The 24,137-nt window shown below is 44.5% G+C and overlaps 1 protein-coding gene across 1 annotated transcript in view; it reads left to right on the forward strand.

The window, feature by feature from the left end:
* Window positions 1–22,111: 22,111 nt before the first annotated feature.
* KCP (kielin cysteine rich BMP regulator) overlaps window positions 22,112–24,137 on the forward strand; it is a 127,100-nt gene continuing 125,074 nt past the window's right edge. The window contains exon 1 of the mRNA XM_088468658.1: window positions 22,112–22,965. Coding sequence (XP_088324784.1) covers window positions 22,854–22,965 — 112 coding nt within the window. The 5' untranslated portion in view covers window positions 22,112–22,853. The remainder of the gene's footprint in view (window positions 22,966–24,137) is intronic.

Below are 24,137 nucleotides of genomic sequence, written 5' to 3' on the forward strand. Positions count from 1 at the left end.
TTGGATTGCCGCGTCACAAGACCAGGGGTAATTTTTGGGGAGCCCTTTCCACTGAAGCCCGCCCAGGGTTGCCTCTGCAATAACGGGTTTTTCTCTCTGGAAATGCAAACCGAGGTAGACCTGGACCAGACACATATGTACCTGTCAGGAGGAGTATCTCTTGCAGATGTTCAACCCCTTGTTCAACCCCTTGTGCATAATATGCATTGTGATTGCATCTGGACCCCTACCACTTTATATAAATCATTATTGTGACTGCTATATTACATGAAGTTGTGCCATCTACTCACATTACTTAATTACATTCAGACAGCGGCAGGTAAGAATGAGGCCCATACATCAGCAATCACAAGAAAAACTATTCACAGTTTCTGCAAATTTTCCCCAATTTAACAATTCTCCACTCCACCAATATGCGTTCATACATTGCCAATAGTTTTCAGTGATTTGCAGATCATTCTCATACAAAGATCAGATCATCTCAAAGCACCAGCTCATCACGCGACGTCGATGGCGTCATCGACCCGGCATTAGTGCCGGGTCGGGCCGCCTGTCTGACAGGGTCTCAGTCGGGTTGCCCCCAGGATGGGCGCGTGAACATAATCCAGGTTGCTACCCGGCAATCTAGTGGAAAAGGAGTATTAGAAATACACCTGTGCACCAACTAGGATATATGGAAAACATGCACTGTTATAATAGGAGCAGATTCAAAGATGGGCGCTATTCACACAGTTGCTGCGTCTTTGTACGTAGGAGAGGCCTTATATAAAAATATGCCTTATGCCGGCTTCTCAGATCTGCTCCTGCGTCAGAAGACACAGCCATCAGTTCAACTATGTGACCATCGGACATCTGAGTAACCCTCAAGTCACTCACGATGTCCGGGAAAATCTCCCTGCCGAAACCAGTGGAGCTGCATCCAAGGATGCAGCCAATGGCTTCGGCACACCCGGAAAATGGTCTGACGCCCCCATTTTCTGTAACGCTGCCCATTGCAGTCCCTAAACACCAGCAGCATGTCAAACATACTGTGGCTTTTGGGGCACTGTGCATTAACATCAAATGAATGTACGTCTCTGAATCAGCTCCATAGTTGCTGTTCTTTATTATGGCACACACTCAGAATGCTACACTAAATAAACATCAATCGCTTCAATAAGTTACTCTTATTACACAACGAACACAGTGTCATTGATTTCTTAGTTACACAGGCACCAACAGATTATCATCACACAGCAACACTAGACTTGTAAAGACATGACTAGGTCATGACATGTGAGTGTGAGGCTGTGTCACTCTTCTCTGTACACACAGCTGTGTTTGTGTGGATTGTCTAGCATACAGCCCAAAGTGTACATTACAGTGTGACTCGCCTACCTCACATAAATCCCTTCTCTGCCACACAGCATCTGATATTCCACAGGAGACAGAGCAGGGCCAGATGTTACACCCCATACACATTACTTATGAAAGGATGACTGTGAACTAGTCTACAGTTCTACAGTATCAATAATTGAAATATACAATGAATGGTGCTTTTACCCTACAAATGACAATAATAATAAAGTGGAACAATAAGGTGTAAATGTAACTAATTGCATGCATTATGACACTTTTGTTAAAACTTGTCCTCGTATACTTATTCTTTTTGTACCATATAGCGCAAGATGCACACCGCTCCGCTGCAAATAGCGATTCCTGTACTTTCATACTTTTTCCTGAATTTTCCGTCTTATGCTCATCTTATGCCAGCGTGAGTAATCAGTATGCCCATGCATTAAACTTTTGTTGTATTTGTGATGCGACTAAGACGCATATTTAGCAAAAAAGTCTCTGGAGTCTGGTTTGAGTATTTGTGCTTCAGTTAGAAGCGAAAAGTCAGTTTCCACGATACTTTTTCGCCGATGACATAATATTCGCCGAATCCATTTTGCCCCGTATTCAATTTGGCCGACTTTTTGCCGGTGCAAAAGGTCAATGCAACAGACCTGGCAAAAAGTATCCCCATTGAATAGGAGGCGAGAAAAAGTGCAGAATTGGGGTTTTGGGATGCAGACCTCCAAAAACCACCCTGCACCCCTTGGACAGTCCCCTAAAGGTAATCTGTGTCAATTAAATTTTAAAATAGTGCCTTAGGAAACCCCAAAAAAGTACTTTCATTTTGGGGGCGAAAAAAAAACAAAGTTGGGGGACAAACTTCTAAACTAGCGAAATAGACTCAGGGGTGTCCCCAAGTATACCCCAGGTGCTTATTTGATTGCAGGTAGTTACAGCAAGTGGATTTTTCTAGTTTTTTAAAACTTCATATTAGCAACTTTAAAATATGCTAGTACCCATTTTTCATGTACCCCAAATTTGATGAGACACCTTATTTTTCCCCAAAAAAGTTCCTAAATGTTATTCTTCACCACTTTACCAAAGATGCTATATAGCACCTATTGAGACTGTTTAAAGACCCCCACATACCTTTAGCAGGGCTATTTGGGGGTACCCATAGAGATCTCCCATGTCAGTGCATCTTTTGGGGGTGTCAGGTTGATTTCCACAAAACTGACAGAACGTTTTGCCGATTTCAGTTTCGCCGGGTCCCGTTTTCGCCGACTTGGAATTGAATACAGGGCTAAGCGGGGATGAGTGCGATACTTTTTTGCACCAAAAACCAGCGAGGATGGCGAAAAGGCCGGCAGCGAACTTTTCGCTTCTAATTGAATATGGCCCTAAGACGTAAGGTCCGGTCTATTTGGAGCAATTTGAGTATAGGTGTCTGTGGACACATTGGTATTCACTCTGAATCCACCAATATTGCATATCCTTCTTGCAGTACATCCTATATGGGGCCCATACATCTAGCCTGTAGTGTACTGCCAACGCCGGGGTCGGTAAATCTGAGAAAACCAACATGCTGGACAATCTTGATTCCTTGATTCTGACCCAAAAATAGTCGGAATTGGCGAGTTGGGAATTTTTAACATTTGAATTTTCCTGATTCACCGAAGGATTGCCGATCATCGATATGAATCGGCCCGTAGATGTATGGCCGCATTAGTGTTGTTAAATATAATGATAACATAAATGGATTAAAACAAATGTGAAAAAGTAAATAAATAGATTACGAGCTTGTATTTACAGCCCTGTTGCTTTAAAACGAACTATACATATTTGCTATAGGTGTACACAGCTAATAATATATCAGTAAATTAAAGGACTTGGGAGAACTTTGTAAAATATATACACTAAGAAGATTATTGAAAAAGTATAATATCTCTTCATTTTGCTTATTTTGCTCTATATAATGGTCTTAAAAAATATATTTGTTTCAATATACTAATAAAAGGAGTCCAGGTGGGAAATTTACTAAGCAATTTTTTTGCATTTTTAAAAACATCATACATTGTCAAAATATTTGGTGAAAACCAACATCCCGATTTTTTGTGTGGTTTAACTCAAATTGCATACTGTTAGGGTGAGGTTTTTTTTTATCCATATGGTTTATGTTATGAACAAAAGAAGATTTCAGAAAAGTATTTATTAGGTGTAATAAAAAAATATTCAGCATTTAATAACACATAATACTACAACTGAAATCAAAGGGTCTGATTCAGAGGTGACGCTATTCAAAAAATGTATTCAAACAGCTAAAATTATGTTACTTTTACCTGTTTTTGTTCCTATAGAATTATTACCATCAAAAACTTTTGTTTCCAGTAAATTTTAACCACCTCACAGCACCTGAAATTACAAAGGAGGGACTTGAATGCAATCCAAAATACATGAGAACAGGTCTTTAGATCCGTGATCTGAACTTGGCGAGAAGACTGTAGAGTAGAGTGCTGTAAGGCAGCAAAGCTAACCATTGTGTCACCATGCTGCCCCATGTGTATTAAAGTAGCTTACAGATCCCCAGTCATCCCTTCAAAACAGATATGAAGTGATTGTCTTATACAGTACTTACATTAGATTGATTCAATTAATCCTTTAGATGACACTGAAATTAGAGATGCTTTACTCGGCTATGTTCGGATCTCAAACACGGCATCTTATTGACTATTCAGCTCTCATGTGTTTTGGATAGCCAATAAGATAAATCCAAACTTGCGGTAATTTGGCAAAAAGTACAGAGTCAAGACCAAACTGCTCATCTCTACTTTAAATTAGATCCTCCTTCCTTTTTTTCTCCGTCCTGTAGGGAACTGAGTTATTTATCTAATCCATATCGATCTCTGGCTGACCCATCTTTCTACAGTTTACTGGAAGATGTCCAAATGAAGAGACCATTTGTCAATATAGTTGTCCTCTCAGTTTTCCAATCCTAAACTGAACATGCCTGAGATCACAATGCCACCACGGTGGCGTTGTCTGAGGGAACCTTACAGATGTTCCTTACAACTGAAGTTATCTCTGAACTACTGTATTGAGTACAGACATTGATCAGAAGCTTGCCACACTAAATAAATGGAGTGCTCCACAGAATGGGGATACAGACAAGGGGCAGTTTAACAAGTATATATTTACTTAAAATACCATAGTCCCAATGGAGGCTCTGTAAATATAAACCCCAATTTTCTCTCCTCACTGAAAAAAAATTGTAATCTTTTGATTTAGTTAATATTGGAGGGATCTAAGCCAAGGTTTACAGAATACAACATCCATGATCTGGAGTGTTGAGAGGGAGGGAGGGAGTGGGTACAAAGCAGTGATGTGCGGTCAGGTGAGGCAGGGTGTTTCCTGTCATACTTAGGTATACTCCAGAGTTTTGACTATAAAAATAAGAAAAATGGAAAGAAAATATTATAAATATCTTCTTTGTATTATTCTAATCATTTTTATAGTCAAAACTCTGGAGTAAAAAGTGTATGGCAGGTGAGGCACTGCCTCCCCTGAAAACCTTTTCCGCATATCCCCGATAAAACACACCAAATTTCCAGCACTATATACTACTGCACCTTTGTATAATGTCCACATGAACCCTCGGGTTCATATATGTATCTGTAAATCCGGCTCTGATTTTAGCCAGTGCCTCCCCAGCCATTTACCTCACTGCACGTCACTGGTACAAAGGCCTAAGACTGTCCAGAGGCATGGGCTTGCTGTTGAGGTGTTACCATGTACTGGAGAGGTGTTACCATGTGCTGGGGAGATGTTACCATGCCCTGTAAAATGGTGTAGACACGCCTCCTCCAAGCTCATAATTTGTGCAAAAGCCACCCATCAGGGCTCGCCGGATATCTCAGCAACCCTGTGCATGATAGTCCCTAATTTTCATTTAGATTTCCTGGATAACCTAATTCGAAAAGCGTATTGATGGCTATAACCATAATCTAAAACCACTGCTGTTGTACTGGAAGCAGAGTTTGCCGAACCATTAAGAAAAATCATTGAATCTCTAATCAGAGCTTATCAGATTCCAGATCCTCCCACATAACCTTCATAGCTTCCATATCTAATTACATCATACTTGCCTACTTTTGAAAAAGCATTTCAGGGAGATTGTGAAAGCAGCACCTACAGTATGAGCGCGTGTTACAGTGGGCGTGTACTGATAAATCTGAGAGGCGTGTCCTAAACCTAACTTACATCCAAATGTAAACCAGCCCAAAAGCAGTTAGTAAGATCTGTTTGTTGATGAAAACACACTAATACTTTTCAGAAATTCATAGGGATCATTGTGCCTTATAATAATCAGTGCAAGGAAATGATACTAATGATCCCATTTGAATGTATATATCTCTGTTTTTTAATATAACAGCTTCATAATGGGGGTAAGGATGAAATGAGGGAGATTGCTAGACTCTTCAGGGAGACAGGGAGATTGCTACTATTTCAGGGAGTCTCCCTGACAATGAGGGAGAGTTGGCAAGTATGAATTACATCCCCTTTTACAGTCCACACACAATCTCACACATCGTCTTTCTCTCACATCCTCATGACATTCCTGTGTGACTGGATCATGCAGCCAACCAAGAAACTGTGCATTCTGGCTGGACGAAAATGCAATATATAGCACCTATCCTTGTGCATCAATGCCTTTTTCCCTATAGATTGTAAGCTTGCGAGCAGGGCCTTCCTACCTATATATCTGTCTCTTAATACCCAGTTTTGCTCTATTAATGTTTACAATTGTAAAGCACAACTGAATATGCTGTGCTATATAAGAAACTGGTAATAAAATAAAATAAATAATCATGCCCTCTTCCTCTACTGGACATAAATATACCACACCAATTGGGACTGTCTATAGGGCTTGGTCTCATAAAATAATACACTAGAAAAGGTTGGATCCACCACACAGGTAGAGAACTATATAACTCTCATGGATTAATTACATATAGATTTTATTGTGATATAATGAACTATGGCCCTCATTCAGAGCCGTACGCTCTGAGCAGAGCGCACGCTCTGAATGAGGGCCGCCCTCCATAAAAATGGAGCGTCATCCTGGACGCTCGTATAGCTGTGGGTCACCACCCACAGCCTATACGAGCGTGCAGTTTGATGGCCGCGATGGTCGTGACCATCGCGACCATCGAAACTGCGAGCTGGAGCCTGCGGTTGAGGTTTTCAACCGCAAGCCCCGGAGTGATTTTGGCTCTATCAGAGCCAAAATCACTCCCACTGACATCACTAGTGATGTCAGTGGGCCGGCTTCTGACGGGAGTCGTTCCCGTGGGAACGCCCCCGTCAGGGAGGCACGCCCCCGGCACGCCCACCAAAGGGGGCGTGCTGTCAATCAACATCGACAGCACGCCCCCTTTGATCAGACACAACGAGCAAAGGACTTTCCTTCGCTCGTCGCATCTGGCGCATGCGCACGACGGAGCTCCCTCCGTCGTGCGCATGCTCAGTGCAGACCATCGACCCACTTGCGAGTGGACAGCCGCTTGCGAGTGGGTCTGAATCAGGGCTTATGTTAGGCTGGCTGCTATCAGTAGAGGCTGCTTCTATACAGTCATCAGATTTAGCTCCACCCGGCAGGCAGATCTCACAGCAAACTCCGCCTCCCGTCTCACACTCTGTGCCACTGGATCAGCCCCCGCCCTGGCTCTGTAGCCTAGGTTTACACTACCTCCGTCACCCCGAGCCGAGGTTTGTATTTCTTCAGTCACCACTGCTCATAGCTGTTAAGGGCTTTAAAGGTGGGTTAATCCCCGTCACTGCTTTAAGTTTCTTATTTTTCCCTGAAACTCCGGAAAGCAAACTTATAGGACCCGCTGGTGGGGGATCTGTAGCTCTCAGTCAGATTGCTGCTAGTCCTCCAACTGTCCAGCTAACGGTTCTCCCCGCTGCTTCCCACGCGAGGCTCCCTCTCTCCAATGCGCCCTTCTAGAATATTCCCATTGAAATGAAGTGAATGAGGCATTTTTAATCACCCACTCTGGGGATATAATCCACCCTCTTACATAGAGTATGATACACATAAGGATATATAATCACATATATATATATATATATATATACATACAGCAGCCTGAGGACGGGAACCGGAGGGATCCTGAAACGTTGCTTATACGCTGGACATTTGTAACATGTACTAACTTGTACTTCAACAAGATATAAACATTTTTTGCTACAGTAGTGCCGTGCGTGGACTTGAATTTTTTGAGGACCTGCATTGTATACATTGTAGCACTAAAAGTTATATGATTATTGGACAAAGCTTCAATAAGGATATCTTCCAATTCTCTTGCAAATGTTGCCGTTGGATCCCCTGGCAATCGTTCGTATACATCTGATTGTCTCAACTGTCTTTCAATTTCCACTTTATTGTCCTTCATATGCTGTATAACTATACTCCCTCCTTTGTCTGCAGGGCGTATTGTAATTGATTTTTCTTTACTCAAAGTTATTAATGCTTCAACTCTTGTTTACCCAAGTTCGGATATATTTTTTTAGGTGTTTTAATATATTTGGTGACAGTCATTAAGGAGGCGTGTATACGTCTTAATTGAAGGATTAGTAGTTTGTGGGTCAAATTTAGATTTAGAATACTTTTTAATAACAGGATTAATCATTTCCTGTTTGGTCTGTGTGTTTTCCCGATATTGGAAATATTCACGCAATGTCATGCTTTTTACAAATATTTTTTCTTTTTTCTTTTTACACAGCCATTTCCCAGAGACGGAGGCAGCGTCGGGGTTGCTTAGCAACGACCTGACGAGAAGCGCTGACGTCATCGGAGGGCGTCCGGAAGGACAGGGGAGCACGGCCGGTCCTCGGGATTGGCATACACGAGGTGACACAGCAGATAAAGGTAGGAAGGTTTTAACATTCACATAGTCACTGTATTTTTATGCTTCGTATAGCAATCATCACAGCAGCCTGAGGACAGGGTCCGGAGGGATCCTGAAACGTTGCTTATACGCTGGACATTTGTAACATGTACTAACTTGTACTTCAACAAGATATATACATTTTTTGCTACAGTAGTGCCATGCGTGGACTTGAATTTTTTGAGGACCTGCATGTATACATTATAGCACGGGCACACTAAAAGTTGAATCATAGCAAACGAGTGCCAGATTATTGAAATATTATATATATATATATATATATATATATACATATCCACCTGGGTTTCACTAGTCACCATGATCGTGTTTCGATGTTGAGTCTTCCTCAGGACACTCTGAGGAGGACTCAATGTTGAAACGCATTGGTGGAAGACACACTCCATTTTTTTATGTGCTTTAGGCCCTCTGTTTCAAACTATACATCTAGTTTAAGTGAATTAGTGATACTACTTGGGTGTGAGCTTCTCCTACTTCATTGTGCATAGCAGTTAGGGTCAGTATATTGTGCCTAATTTTTATAGGCCTTTTGAATGATAAAGAAATTAATCTGGTGTAATTTTACGCCCCTAACACTCGCCAGGTCCCATTTATTCATGAGGTGTGCAAGGAAGTTATGAGGGTCAGAAATGGTCACCTTATTATCCTAGAAGATTTTAACTTGACTCAACAAATCTACCGCTTTGAGGTCTACTCCCCCTGCTCACAATTTGGACCCATATATGTCCTTTAGAAAACCTATGGCTGAACTTGATCTTTATGATGTATAGTGTTCCTATTTATCCGAGGAGAGGGATTATACCTATTTTTCCTAAATTCATAACTCGTATTCTCAGATTGACTTGATAAATCTTGTAAATGGGCCCTCCGAGTAAGTATATCAAGATTTTGGTAATCACTTGGTCGGACCATACCCCTTTAGTGTGGTTTGAGACCTTCGCTCTTATAAACCCCCGTTGAAAACTTGTATAGAGACACCCTCCTGCGGCTTTGCAAATCCAAGTATGCGTGTACAAAGGTGCAGCATTGGTCGCAGATCCTTCAATTATCGTTCTTCTGAGTAATTCTATGGTCTTATGATATACACTGCTCAAAAAAATACAGGGAACACTTAAACAACACAATGTAACTCCAAGTCATTCACACTTCTGTGAAATCAAACTGTCCACTTAGGAAGCAACATTGATTGACAATCAATTTCACATGCTGTTGTGCAAATGGAATAGACAACAGGTGGAAATTATAGGCAATTAGCAAGACACCCCCAATAAAGGAGTGGTTCTGCAGGTGGTGACCACAGACCACTTCTCAGTTTCTATGCTTTTTGGCTGATGTTTTGGTCACTTTTGAATGCTGGCAGTGCTTTCACTCTAGTGGTAGCATGAGACGGAGTCTACAACCCACACAAGTGGCTGAAGTAGTGCAACTCATCCAGGATGGCACATCAATGGGAGCTGTGGCAAGAATTTTTGCCGTGTCTGTCAGCGTAGTGTCCAGAGCATGGAGGCACTACCAAGAGACAGGCCAGTACATCAGGAGATGAGGAGGAGGCCGTAGGAGGGCAACAACCAAGCAGCAGGACCGCTACCTCCGCCTTTGTGCAAGGAGGAACAGGAGGAGCACTGCCAGAGCCTTGCAAAATGACCTCCAGCAGGCCACAAATGTGCATGTGTCTGCTCAAACAGTCAGAAACAGACTCCATGAGGGTGGTATGAGGGCCCGACGTCCACAGGTGGGGGTTGTGCTTACAGCCCAACACCGTGCAGAACGTTTGGCATTTGCCAGAGAACACCAAGATTGGCAAATTCGCCACTAGCGCCCTGTGCTCTTCACAGATGAAAGCAGGTTCACACTGAGCACATGTGACAGACGTGACAGAGTCTGGAGACGTCAAGGAGAACGTTCTGCTGCCTGCAACATCCTCCAGCATGACCGGTTTGGCAGTGGGTCAATAATGGTGTGGGGTGGCATTTCTTTGGGGGGCCGCACTGCCATTAGGTACCGAGATGAGATCCTCAGACCCCTTGTGAGACCATATGCTGGTGCGGTTGGCCCTGGGTTCCTCCTAGTGCAAGACAATGCTAGACCTCATGTGGCTCGAGTGTGTGAGCAGTTCCTGCAAGACGAAGGCATTGATGCTATGGACTGGCCCGCCCGTTCCCCAGACCTGAATCCAATTGAGCACATCTGGGACGTCATGTCTCGCTCCATCCACCAACGCCACGTTGCACCACAGACTGTCCTGGAGTTGTCAGATGCTTTAGTCCAGGTCTGGGAGGAGATCCCTCAGGAGTCCATCCGCCACCTCATCAGGAGCATGCCCAGGCATTGTAGGGAGGTCATACAGGCACGTGGAGGCCACACACACTACTGAGCCTCAGTTTGACTTGTTTTAAGGACATTACTTCAAAGTTGGAGCAGCCTGTAGTGTGTTTTTCCACTTTAATTTTGAGTGTGGCTCCAAAACCAGACCTCCATGGGTTAATAAATTTGATTTCCAATAATAATTTTTGTGTGATTTTGGTGTCAGCACATTCAACTATGTAAAGAACAAAGTATTTAATAAGAATATTTCATTCATTCAGATCTAGGATGTGTTATTTTAGTCTTCCCTTTATTTTTTTGAGCAGTGTACTATTGATTCTCTCACAGGAACTGATTGGTACTGTACAAAGTGCATAGATACAATTATAATAGTTTATATAATAATGTACAAGACAGTCCACTAAATAAATCAGAATTAGAGGTGCACCCAGCGTTAGATACTGATATGACACAAAGCAGCAAAAAAAAGAAAACTCTTGAAGGAGGGGCACACTCCAAACAGTATATGGTCTGTGCCATAAAATGTACCTTTTATGAGATCACAAGGGGAAATAACAAAACAGTTACAGGACTTGATTCCACCCTATTAATACCACTCAAATAAGAACATATAAGAACATAAGGTTTGAAACAATAGATAAGAATCTGCAGGGTCTGAGCTCTTATACAGATGTGTCCTCACACATCTAGCCTCTATACGCGACTTGCCTGGGGTAAGTGATCCATCAGGTCCTGTGCTACTCTGCTAGCACTGGGCATGTTTTTTTGCCAAAAATGCATCTAAGTCACAATATGATGTGTCTAGGAAGCACCAGAAGACTGTGCTGATTCATTTGATATGTGACACTTGTATATCTGTGTGCATCTGAGTATGTATATGAAGCACAACGGAACTTGGAATGAAAAAAGCTACGGCCTCTACTTTGTAGCACTTCATATACAGATTCAGATATACACGTGTCACATATCAAATTAATCAGCACAGTCTGCTGGTGCATCCTAGTCACATTGCATTGTGACTTATACCCCTTTCAGACATACAACCCGGGAAATTTCCTGCTCAGACCAGGGAATTTATCCTGTGCAAAATCCCGGGTATTTGGTCAAGACCCCCCTTCCACACTACAGCGTCTACCCGGGAAATTCCCAGGTAGACCCCTTTCAGACAAAAGCTGGGTTTTTTAGATTACCTGCCTCTCCTATGCCGTCTGCCCCTCCTAGCCTATCCCCTCTCCGGCTGCTGCTGCTGCTGCTGCTGCTGCTGAGGTCATCAAAATGCAGCAGGCAGCCGGCCAATCCCAATCCAGCCATTGTTTTTTTTATTTAATTTTATTAATAAATTATTTATTTTATCCCCTATTTGTCCCCCCCCCCTCCCCAATGGGGAAGAGAGATATCCGCTTCCGTTAATGTACTGCCCTGGTGGTCCAGCGGGAGTGCAGGCGGCCCACTGTGCCAGAGACCTGTCGGCGGTCTCCGGCGCTGGCGGGTGTCCCCGGCATCCGGCTGGGGTCCTCTGTGTCGCGATCTACACAGCCACTGGCGTGGGGGGTGGTGAGTGGCAGCGCTGAGCGTCCTATAGGATTAAACTTACCTGCTCCTCCGGCTCGCTCCGCCGCTCCCTGGTCCCTCCTCCGGCTTCGGCTGCTCTCCGGAAAGAACACAGTAAAGTTTAAAAAAAAAAATCTCCAGCAAGCCGGGCAGGAGGTCGGGGTCCGTGGCTGCAGCCTGTCGTGGTCCAGGCGGGCAGGTAGGTGGTGGAGAGGGGGGTCGGACGGACACAGAGTTACTGCAGCTGTAATCAGTGCTGCGCATGCGCTGCTTTTGTGAACATAACAGTGCATGTGCACAGGGCCATAACAAGGGTAGTGCAACCTGTGCCCTGGCACAGGGCACCGCAGGGCAGGGGGCGCTGTTTAGGCATGGCAATTTTCTGTTTCTTATCAGTCTCACTTGTAGTTTCTTCTTATTTTATCCCCAGCATCTCCTGGCCTCTCCTATCTCTTCCCTGGCCCTTCCCCATGAGGCCATGGCCCTTTTTCGGGTGTGTTATTGCCCTATTTAAAAAATAGGGGAGGGGGGGCGCGCTAATGTTCTTTCTGGCACAGGGCACCAAAAAGTCTAGTTACGGCTCTGCATGCGCAGCACTGATTACAGCTGCGGTAAGTTAGAGCAGAGAGGGAAAAGTATCTATTTCCTGAAAAGCTGTCATCGCAAAAATGACAGCTTTTCGGAATAGATACTGATGGAGAGGAGGAATGATGAATTCCTCTGGTAATTAGGTAGAGCTCCATGTGAGTTCTAAACCTAATTACCTCCATCAATATTTTATTGTTGATGAATAGGCCCCTGACAAAGCGATTTCGAGGAGCTTGGTGAATTTATTTTAGGCTGATTTTAGGTAACTGTTCAGTATAGCCAAAATGCCTGCTTCTTGCCATATTTGGATCAGCCACATTGCTGCAGGTGAATTAGTCCCCTTTTATTTGCACCTTAATGAAGCCTAGGCGATTTGAAGCACTTTTGACATACAAACCAGTGGTAGTTTATTTTGTCTATTGTGTTGCGATTTGTTCAGTGGTTTCTAACGGTTTTACTTAGGGGACCCATCACTCAGAAATCACAAAAAAGATTTACAGATTGTGTGATTTTTTTCCTCCCAAATTTAAAAGATTGCCCAATTCACGCACATGCATTACAGATATTTTCAGTGATTTGCAGATCATTTTCAGTAAATCATAGGTCTGGCAATCTTGAACGGTCAGGAAATCGGCTTTTGGTCTCCATACACTACCAATCTATAGCCCCGATTGATTGCTGAAATCCAACATATTGGACAACCTGATTTAGCGATTACAATCACTTTTTGATATTTTGGCACAGTCATCTGCAAAACACCAATTTGCCCCAATTAATCGCAGTTGTATGGGAGTCTTTACACGATGGTTAGTAAATCTGGGATTTGTATTCCTGTCTGTAAAAAGTATTCAATGTTTGGTCTGACGGTTTAATGCCATCTAAAGTCGGGTTTTTTAATGCAATTTCCTGTCAGATTTGCCTTTAGTAAATCTCCGATTTGCAAGAGATGGAAAAATCGCAGAAAACCCTCAAACTCGATGCATATTAAATTTACCCCTTAATATTTAACTGTCACTCATCATTAGTCAATAAAGTAAATTTACTAACCGCAAAATATGTGGGAGTGCAAAATAGATTTCTGCTTTAGCACATATTTGCCTACTTTTGAAAAATAATTTCAGGGAGATTGTGAAAGCAGCACCTATGAGCGCAGTGTTACAGTGGACGTGTACTGCTACATCTGAGAGTTGTGTCATAATACTGACTTACATCCAACTGTAAACCAGCCCCAAAGCAGTTAATAAGATCTATTTGTTAATGAAAACACACTAATACTTTTCAGAAAATGCATGTAGCCATAGGGATCACTGTGCCTTATAACCAATGCAGGGAAATTATACTAATGATCCCATTTGAATGTATATCTCTGTTTCTTTTTTTAATATAACAGCTACATAATGGGGGTAAGGTGCAATCAGGGAGATTGCTAAAATCTTTGCTACTATTGCTACTATTTCACGGAGTCTCCCTGACGGAATGGGATTGATTAGCCACCGGTTCAAATCCCGACAACAGATGCCCGACAGGATCAAGATCCCGACAGAGGCAGGTAAGTACCCTAACCTCCCCTGCCCCCTAACCCTCCCTTAGTGGTGCCTAACCTTAAACTCCCGCCCCCTAGTGCCTAACCCTAACTTACCCCCGGGGGTACCTAACCCTAACCACCTCTTACTGCTCCCTAAACCTATCCCTTCAGCGGAGTGCCTAACCCTAACCTCTCCCTGGGGGTGCCTAATCCTAACCCTCCCCCCTAGGGGTGCCTAACCCTATTCTCCCCCCCCCCAAACCTAACCCTAACACCGCTAGACTCCCTAATCCTAACCCTCCCCCCCACCTGCTGCAAACGCTAAGGGCGCCCCGGGCTTACCTTCTTTCGGGATGTCGTCCTCTGCATTCCAGCATCAGGATTATGATAGGCGTCAGTATTTCGACGCCTATCATAAATCCCTAGCCGGCATTCCGCTGACGGGATTGTGACCGGTGACCGCAAGGTCACATGACTACATCCATCCCTGACAATGAGGGAGAGTTGGCAGGTATGCTTTAGCGTCAGGGTCTAAGTATATATCCTTACGCAAGCAACAAAACTTTACTCCAAACCACACCTTCATTCTAGCATATGGAACTGCCCTGTGATCTGTGCAATCTTTTAGCAAGCTTGCAGGTCCAGCTGTGCATCTAGTATAAGGAGTAAAAGGTCACCTCCATCTCCAACCTATTAAGACATTAAAAAATAACACCTACAGTAGAATGCTTTAAACATTTATGGGTTTTCTTCAAAAAACATTACTTTGTCTACCCTTGTCTATGTAGAAAATTAATTATGAGACTTTGAGACTGTCTATTATTTGTGTCATTTTTATTGTTGGTTTGAATTTTTATTAAAATATTAACGAGAATATGTAAATAAAATATATTTTTCAATATAAAGTGCTTCTGAAAGAGGCATAAAGTGTTTTATACGGGATGTAGTCAATAGGTCGACATTTATAATGTCTATATGCATACTGGCAACAACTAGGGTTAGGCTGCAGAAGGAGGTTAGGGTTAGGCTGCGGAGAAGGGAAGGTTATGGTTAGGCTGCGAGGAAGGGGAGGTTAGGCTTAGACACTACTAGAGGGAGGTTAGGGGCAGGGAAAGGGGAGAAATACTCACTGGAACGCTGCATCATCAGAGGTTACATGACCGCCAGGACTTGGAAGCAGCGATGGGAGTCACTGCAGCCGCCAGTAGCAGGTAAATGACCACTGGGCCACCAGGAATGATATGTCAACATTATTAATAACAGTTTCTTATATAGCGCAGCATATTCTGTTGTGCTTTATAATTGGAAACAACATTAATAGAACAAAACCAGGTAATAGCAAGGGAAGCGGCACTAGGATAATAGCGACAAACTATGTTCCTCACTTCCAGGCTCCTGCACTCCTGCTGTGGCCTCCCCCTATGTGGACATATACATACGGACCCAATAGGGAGTGTCCCCCCCCTCCCATTTTTTATCACTTTTCTATCCCTCCTGCTGCAGTGACATCCAAGTCTCCCCTCATCCTCCTCCATCCAAACTACCCCTGGTATTAGTACTGCAGGTGCCACACATTGTGGGAACAACCAGGGTCTGCAGCACTTGGAGGGGTTGATGTACTGTATGGCTGTGCCTGTGTGTGTGGCACACTTGGACTGTACCTGCCGACACTGAGAACTGTTACTGTGGTAACTGAGAGGGAAGCATGGAGGACCTATATAATATATATATATATATATATATATATATATATATATATATATATATATATATATTAGGGGTGTGCACCGGCCACTTTTCGTGTTTTGGTTTTGGATCTGGATCTTTCTTCGTGTTTTGGATCTGGATTGGTTTTGCCAAAACCACCCTTCCGTGTTTTGGGTTCTGGGTTTTGTGTTTTGGATCTGTATTTTTTTTTAAAAAAGCTTAAAAACAGCTAAAATCACAGAATTTGTGGGCTTTTCTGCTCCTATGCTATTATTAACCTCAATAACCTTAATTTCCACTAATTTCCAGTCTATTCTGAACACCTCACACCTCACAATAGTGTTTTTATGTCCAAAAGATTGCACCGAGGTAGCTGGATGACTATGCTAAGCGACACGAGTGGGCGGCACAAACACGTGGCCCATCTAGGAGTGACACCTGCAGTGGCAGACAGGATGGCAGTTTGAAAAACTAGGCCGCAAACAGTACATAATGCAAAGAAAAAAAAGAGGTGCAAGATGGAATTGTCCTTGGGCCCTCCCACCCACCCTTATGTTGTATAAACAGGACATGCACACTTTAACAAACCAATCATTTCAGCGCCAGGGTCTGCTACACGACTGTGGCTGAAATGATTGGTTCGTTTGGGCCCCTACTGCGCACACAATTCACAAACACAAAAAAATATATTTTTTTCTTTTTTTTGGAGTGCACTTTGGGGGTTACAGCACCCTTTAACGGTCAAGCCAGCCGGCCCTTTACCTATGACACAGGCGCACGCTTGGTGCTACTTTGTTGATGCATGTGCGGCTACTGCGCACACAGGCCCTCATTCAGAGCCGTACGCTCTGAGCAGAGCGCACGCTCTGAATGAGGGCCGTCCTCCATAACTATGGAGCGTCCTCCTGGACGCTCGTATAGCTGTGGGTCACCACCCACAGCCTATACGAGCGTGCAGTTTGATGGCCGCGATGGTCTTGACCATCGCGACCATCGAAACTGCGTACAAAAGCCTGTGGTTGAGATTTTCAACCACAAGGCTCGGAGTGATTTTGGCTCTATCAGAGCCAAAATCACTCCCACTGACATCACTAGTGATGTCAGTGGGCCGGCTTCTGACGGGAGGCACGCCCACCGCACGCCCACCAAAGGGGGCGTGCTGTCAGTCAACATCGACAGCACGCCCCCTTTGAAGAGACACTAAGAGCGAAGGAAAATCCTTCGCTCGTCGCGTCTGGCGCATGCGCACGACTGAGCTCCCTCCATCGTGCGCATGCTCAGTGCAGAACATCGACCCACTTGCGAGCGGACAGCCGCTCGCGAGTGGGTCTGAATCAGGCTACTGTGCACACAATTCACAAACACAAAAATATATATATTTTTATTTTTTTTGGAGTGCACTTTGGGGGTTACAGCACCCTTTAACGGTCAAGCCAGCCGGCCCTTTACCTATGACACAGGCGCACGCTTGGCGCTACTTTGTTGATGCACGTGCGGCTACTGTGCACACAATTCACAAACACAAAAAAATATTTTTTTTTATTTTATTTGGAGTGCCCTTTGGGGGTTACAGCACTCTTTAATGGACAAGCCAGCCGGCCCTTTACTTATGGGACACAGGCGCACGCTTGGCGCTGCTCCTTTGTTGATGCATGTGCAGCCACAGTGCACACAATTCACAAACACAGAAAATATTTTTTTATTTTGTTTGGAGTGCACTTTGGGGGTTACAGCACCGTTTAACGGTCAAGCCAGCCAGCCAACCCTTTACTTATGACACAGGCGCACGCTTGGCAGTACTTTGTTGATGCACGTGCGGCTACTGCGCACACAATTCACAAACACAAAAAAATATATTTTTTTATTTTGTTTGGAGTGCACTTTGGGGGTTACAGCACCCTTTAACGGTCAAGCCAGCCGGCCCTTTACTTATGACACAGGCGCACGCTTGGCGCTACTTTGTTGATGCACGTGCGGCTACTGCGCACACAATTCACAAACACAAAGAATATATTTTTTTCTTTTTTTTGGAGTGCACTTTGGGGGTTACAGCAACCTTTAACGGTCAAGCCAGCCGGCCCTTTACCTATGACACAGGCGCACGCTTGGTGCTACTTTGTTGATGCACGTGCGGCTACTGCGCACACAATTCACAAACACAAAAAAATATATATTTTTATTTTGTTTGGAGTGCCCTTTGGGGGTTACAGCACCCTTTAACGGACAAGCCAGCCGGCCTTTTACTTATGGGACACAGGCGCACGCTTGGCACTACTTTGTTGATGCACGTGCGGCTACTGCGCACACAATTCACAAACACAGAATTTTTTTTTTTGGCACTTGGGGGGAGCACCCCTGATTGACAGAGCACCCCCTGGACAACACTACAGCACCCCTTTAGGACTGGGACACTGCACAGGACTTTGGAGTGGACACAGCCCCTATGGACAACTGACTGCACAACACAGTCCTGCCAGCCTCTATGGACTTTGGAGGAGTGGACACAGCCCCTATGGACAACAGCAGCACAGCACAACACAGCCAGCTCCTATGGACTTTGGAGGAGTGGACACAGCCCCTATGGACAACAGCAGCACAGCACAACACAGCCAGCCCCTATGGACTTTGGAGGAGTGGACACAGCCCCTATGGACAACAGCAGCACAGCGCAGCACAGCACAACACTACTCTGCACTACACTACACTACACTACACAGCCCAGCCAGCCCTAACTCCCACCCTCCCTCTCCACTGTCCACAGCCGAGTGAGAAAATGGCGCCGACGCGGGTACCTTATATAGAATCCAAAACCCGCGAGACCCGGAAGGCGGGATGATGACGTTTTGCCTCGATTTCAGATCCGAGTCAGGCGGGAAAAGTCGAGCCTGACTCGGATCGGCCTCGGATCGGGGGGGCTCGGATTTCAGAAATCCGAACCCGCTCACCCCTAATATATATATATATATATATATATAGTCCAGAGAGTTGGTTGGCACATGAGTAGAGATGTACAACTGCCTGGGGTGCTTCCCCAATGTTCTGTCCAGGGTAACATCAAGATATATCCAAATAGTAAATAAGGTGCACTCACCAGGGACCAAAGGCCTTTCTTGGTGATTTGGGGAGTCTGTCCTGAAGAATGTTACCCTCGTTAACCGAAACGTCGACTTGTACTATGCAGTAAGGGATACCTTTTGAAAAAGTCCCTGGTGAGTGCACCTTATTTACTATTGTGGATATATATAACATCAGTGTGTTGTGACTTAAATTTGAATTCACAGCAAAAATTACATAGTGGTGGATACTGCTGCGTTCGCTCGTGCATCTGTTGCTGGAGTTGCAGGAGAAATAATATGCAGATGCCAGTATCAGCCCTTCCCCTGGTGTAATAGCATGCGCCTGACTGTGCAATCACTATGACGCCCACTTTTAGTGTTTCTGCACACTGTAACACCACTAGTGATTCTTGATACACCGCCATCAGCGCACTACTGACACTAGTACCTGCCCTATGTAAGGCACAGTTTCTCCGTCTAAACATGACCTCTGTAGCTGCGGCTATGTGTCTGAGAACGCAGCAGCTTTCACTAATGACCCCCCAACACTCACATAACATGCTCAGGAGACACTTTTTTTGCGTTCACTTCAGGTCACCGCCCAGGAACGCATATCACTTTCCCGCTCCATTATCGATACCATCTCACCTGTTCACTCTGGACCTGATTCAGACCCGCTCGCGAGCGCTATTCACTCGCAAGTGGGTCGATGGTGGCACATGCGCGAGACCCGGATAGCGACGGGCAAACCGTCGCTCCGGGTCTCGTACCAAAGGGGGCGTGCTGTCGATGTTGAGTGACAGCACACCCCCTTTGGTGGGAGGGCCGGGGGCGTTTCTACCCAGACGGAGGCGTTCCCATGGAAACGCCTACCGTCTGGGGCCGGCCCCACTGACATCACAAGTGATGTCAGTGGGAGTGCTTTCGTCTCTGTTAGAGCCGAAAGCACTCTTGGGCTTGCAGCAACGAGACCCTACCACAAGGGTCTCGTCGCAAGCACGATGGTCGCGATGGTCTTGACCATCATCATGGCCGCTTGCTTTAGCTGTGGGTGGTCACCCACAGCTATGTGAGCGGCCAGGAGGCCGTTCTAAAAAAACAGAAGGTCGGCTGATTCAGAGCGAGCGCTCTGTCAGAGCGTCCGGCTCTGAATAAGGCCCTCTGTAAACTCATGCCACATATCCACTAAACGATTCACTCCATGAGCTATATCGTTTGGTGTGTCCCCGGCAGTGGTGTGCTCAATGGGCCTGATTCAGAGCCGGACGCAATTAGCGCTCGCTTGTCCAGAAAATAGGGGTGGCTATTCAAATCAATCGTTCGCTCTTTGCGGTCTGTTCACGCCTCTAGGTCTGAACGAGCGAACCAAACTTGCAGTCGGTTTTTGAAAAAATACGCCCCCTGGCCGCTCGCATCCTACATCATGTCCGCTATTTATTAGATTAATCGAGTACATCGACCAGGGTATGAACTGCTCGCTATTCTTGGGGTTGGTTTTTCCTACCACAATTTTGCGAGCAGTTCTGACTATAAAATAACCCAGTGATGTGGTCAATGACGCTGCTGTTTTAATTATGCACACCCTTAAAACGCCCATTTTGACCTTTAAGCACGCCTGCGTTCGGATCTCCACTCCCCGTTTTCAAGCACCTTCCCCCGTTACCACCCACATACGCCTCTTTCTGTCACTCAAATTATCAGGCATTCGCTATTTTGCGAGCACATGAATTTCGACCGCACTGACTGGTTCGCGCATGCGTATAACGATCCGTACGCATGCGCAGTTGGGCAAACATCGCTCGGAGCAAACGAGCGGCCGCTTACGAGCGGCTCTGAATCAGGCCCAATGTCCTTAGCGACATGGAGCACACACACTGAACGATATATTTAACGATATCATTCAGTGCCGGCACCCTACCTCATCCCCGAACCTGCACCACCTAACGATATTGTAAGGTTGGACAGTAGGTTCGGGCGATGAGTGACGTCGTCAACGACCAGCAGGAGCACGCATCGCTGGTCGTTGACGGCATATCCACTGGACAATATAATGAACGATTAAACGATAACGATATCGTTCAGCTATTCATTATATCGTCTAATGGATAAGCGGCATCAGAGTAACACATTTGCCTTACTGTTTTTTCTGTTCTCGGGCATGCGCAGTTTCTAAAAATGACTCCACTGTGTCCAACATAGGCAATGTGTGCGACTCAGAATCAGGCACTTATTGTTCTGATACAGCATTTTTTTTTAAACTTTTTGTTTTCTTTTTTTGTTGTTTTTTTAAATCGAAACAGTCACCCTACCAATATTTTATTGACAAATTTTGGTGGTAAGGGTTTTTTGTTTTTATTGCTGCAATACTGTAATTGGCAATAAAAAGAACTGCCCTTATTGGCAGAGAAAGCCCATGTGCTTTACATGTTAAACCATGCAACATAACTTCAACCATGAACTTTGGAGGCAGTGATAACCTGCACAGAATTCACGTCATTTTATATTAATATTAGTTCTAATATGACTCCTCTGTGTTTTGGAGGGTGTCCAGGAAAGTACTATTTTACATCCTTAAGCAAGACAAGTAGAGAAGCAAAACAGAGACAGTTCATATATCAGAGATATTTCATGCCACAGTCTGTTATGAATGTTAACCCCTCAGTTTCCAGAGCATGTGCAGCACGCGCCCTGGGCTACAAATGAATTATTGTGCAAAGACCTGATCCACCTTCCTGGAGTAAATGCAGTTACATGCGCACACCCGTCCCCAGCCCCCAACATTATTAACTAGTACTATACAGAGATGAGAAAAGGAATTTGGTGTGAATTTCAGAGGCGGGCAGGGGGGCGGTACAGAAAAATAATGAGTAGGAGGGATACTAAGATTAAGAGGATCTGAGAATGGTCAGGGTGGCATAGTCAGTAAAAGAAGAGGAGAGGTGGGATAAAAGAGGGGGAGGAACGGGGGAAGGAATAGAGGAGTGTTAGAGAGAAAGGGAGCAGGAGAAGGAGGGAAAGATAGTGAAAAAAGAGAGAGGGGAGGGATAGAATGAGGCACAGAAGGGAAAAAAAAATGTACGAAAAGTATCCTCTGTTCTGTCTTCCTGACTTTATTACAAAAGGGTCTTCAGCAGCATAACCATACAGGGATCCACTGGTGCTGCCCCTAATGAGCAGGGGGAGCCTGACACTGACACTGGTCTGATACATACTGTCTGTCGGTACCGTCCAGTGTCCCCGCACCAAAAGGAAATTAATGATTGTCTGTATATGACCTCCAAGGAGTCCGGACAAGACTCGGTTCCTCCTCATGTAAGTACTAGTAGAGCGCTGCGTGGAGCAGGACCCCCTCCCTACACACTGCACAGACTTCCAGGTGAAGCTGCTCCGTCCTGGACCAGGGAGGAATCATCATCGGTATATGTGCCCCGGGACAAGGCAACGTTCCTGCAGACTGGCTTCCTCTGCACATTAGATCATCTAAGCTCGGACCCGTACATGTCTATATTCTGGGCTCTGAACCTAAATGTCATTCTGCAGAGACTGAGACAGGATTTCTGAGAGACCCTTTATATGATGCTGATTGTGGTATCCGGTCATGTCCCCGCAGCTGTGAAATGCAACTGGATTATATATAACAGAGTGACTTTCATGCTGCCACATTAGTTTGTTGACCGTTTTAACAGTGATAGTGTTCAGGTATTATCCTATGCCACTGTACTATCACAAACCATTGTAAGTGTTATGGAAAGCTGCTCAGCATTGTGATCCTGGCATGGACTGTAGTGTTGCCACTCTGATGTTCTAGGCTGCACCATGCTGTCACCAGGATGGACCCTTTTTTTGCCAATTCTCTTCAAGGCTGTTTACTGCCAAGAATCAGCGCATCATGATTTGGATCTTCCCCTGCAATACTACGATGACAATGGTAAGTACAATACTGAGAACTTGTCTTACTTACCATGTAAGGATGTACAGTTACATGTAGGGATGTACAGTTACATGAACACTCTCAGGATATTGTTTAAATGTATGATGATTACATACATATAATAGGAAAGTGATTTACATCTCTCAAACCTTCCATAAATATTTAACCTTAATGTAAATAGTTGACATTTGTTGTGCCTTCTGCTGGTGGGATGTGTTTGGTGGTGAGGTCTGTATGGGGAGAATTATACTGACAACAATCCAACATCAAATGTTGAAATGATCAGAGAAAATTAGATTTATTTATTATATTTATTATCGGTTATTTATATAGTGCTCACATATTTTCCGCAGCACTTCACAGAGAATATTTGGACGTTCACATCTAATTACTTATAAGGAGAGATCCAGTTCCATTGTCATATCTATAATTCACAGTATATACACTTTAATACTATTCTGGAAGTGACATACAAAACAACAGATGACTAGTAATACATTATTATGGTGCAAATTTGCATATTGCACTAAAGCTAATTACACACTATACAATTATTGGGTCAATTTGCAAATAATTGGGTGATTGGCCTCATTTATTGTATAGTGTGTATGACCGATTGTTTCAGTGTTTCACTGATAAAATGATTAGAAAACACCCACAAATGTATTCCTTCGATTATCCGATCTGTCGGCCAAGACTGAAAATCTCGCCCCCTCAATTTCCCGATATCGAGCAGTGTGCATGCATTCTCACCCATAGTACCCATCAAAGTCTTGCTTCCCTGGTCTACCTTTCACTAAATAGATAAAAGATAATTGGCCATGATGTCTGTGATTGTACTGTGCAAGTTTTTAACTAACCCAAATTGAGTTGTTGATCTACCCAGACAATATATGCTGAAAGTAACAATACTGCTGTATCTCGTCCAATTTGGACACCTATGTGTGTGGACAATCCGGACACTCATCCTGTCGCTGGGTGTGCGTCGGTCTGATTTACAGCTAGTGAGTAATACAACTAGAAGGCGTCACTGTGCACCTTGGTGAAGTAATGTTGTGTTGGGGAGGATTTAAATGTACAAACAGACAGGGGCTCGCTGGCAACTTTTAGCCTGGGGGGCAAGTCCAGAGCACTGGCCCATAAGTAACGGTGCCTCCTTAAATGGAGGT

The sequence above is a fragment of the Taudactylus pleione genome, unplaced genomic scaffold, assembly GCF_031769625.1.
Source record: "Taudactylus pleione unplaced genomic scaffold, aTauple2 ptg000086l, whole genome shotgun sequence".
Taxonomy (NCBI): domain Eukaryota; kingdom Metazoa; phylum Chordata; class Amphibia; order Anura; family Myobatrachidae; genus Taudactylus; species Taudactylus pleione.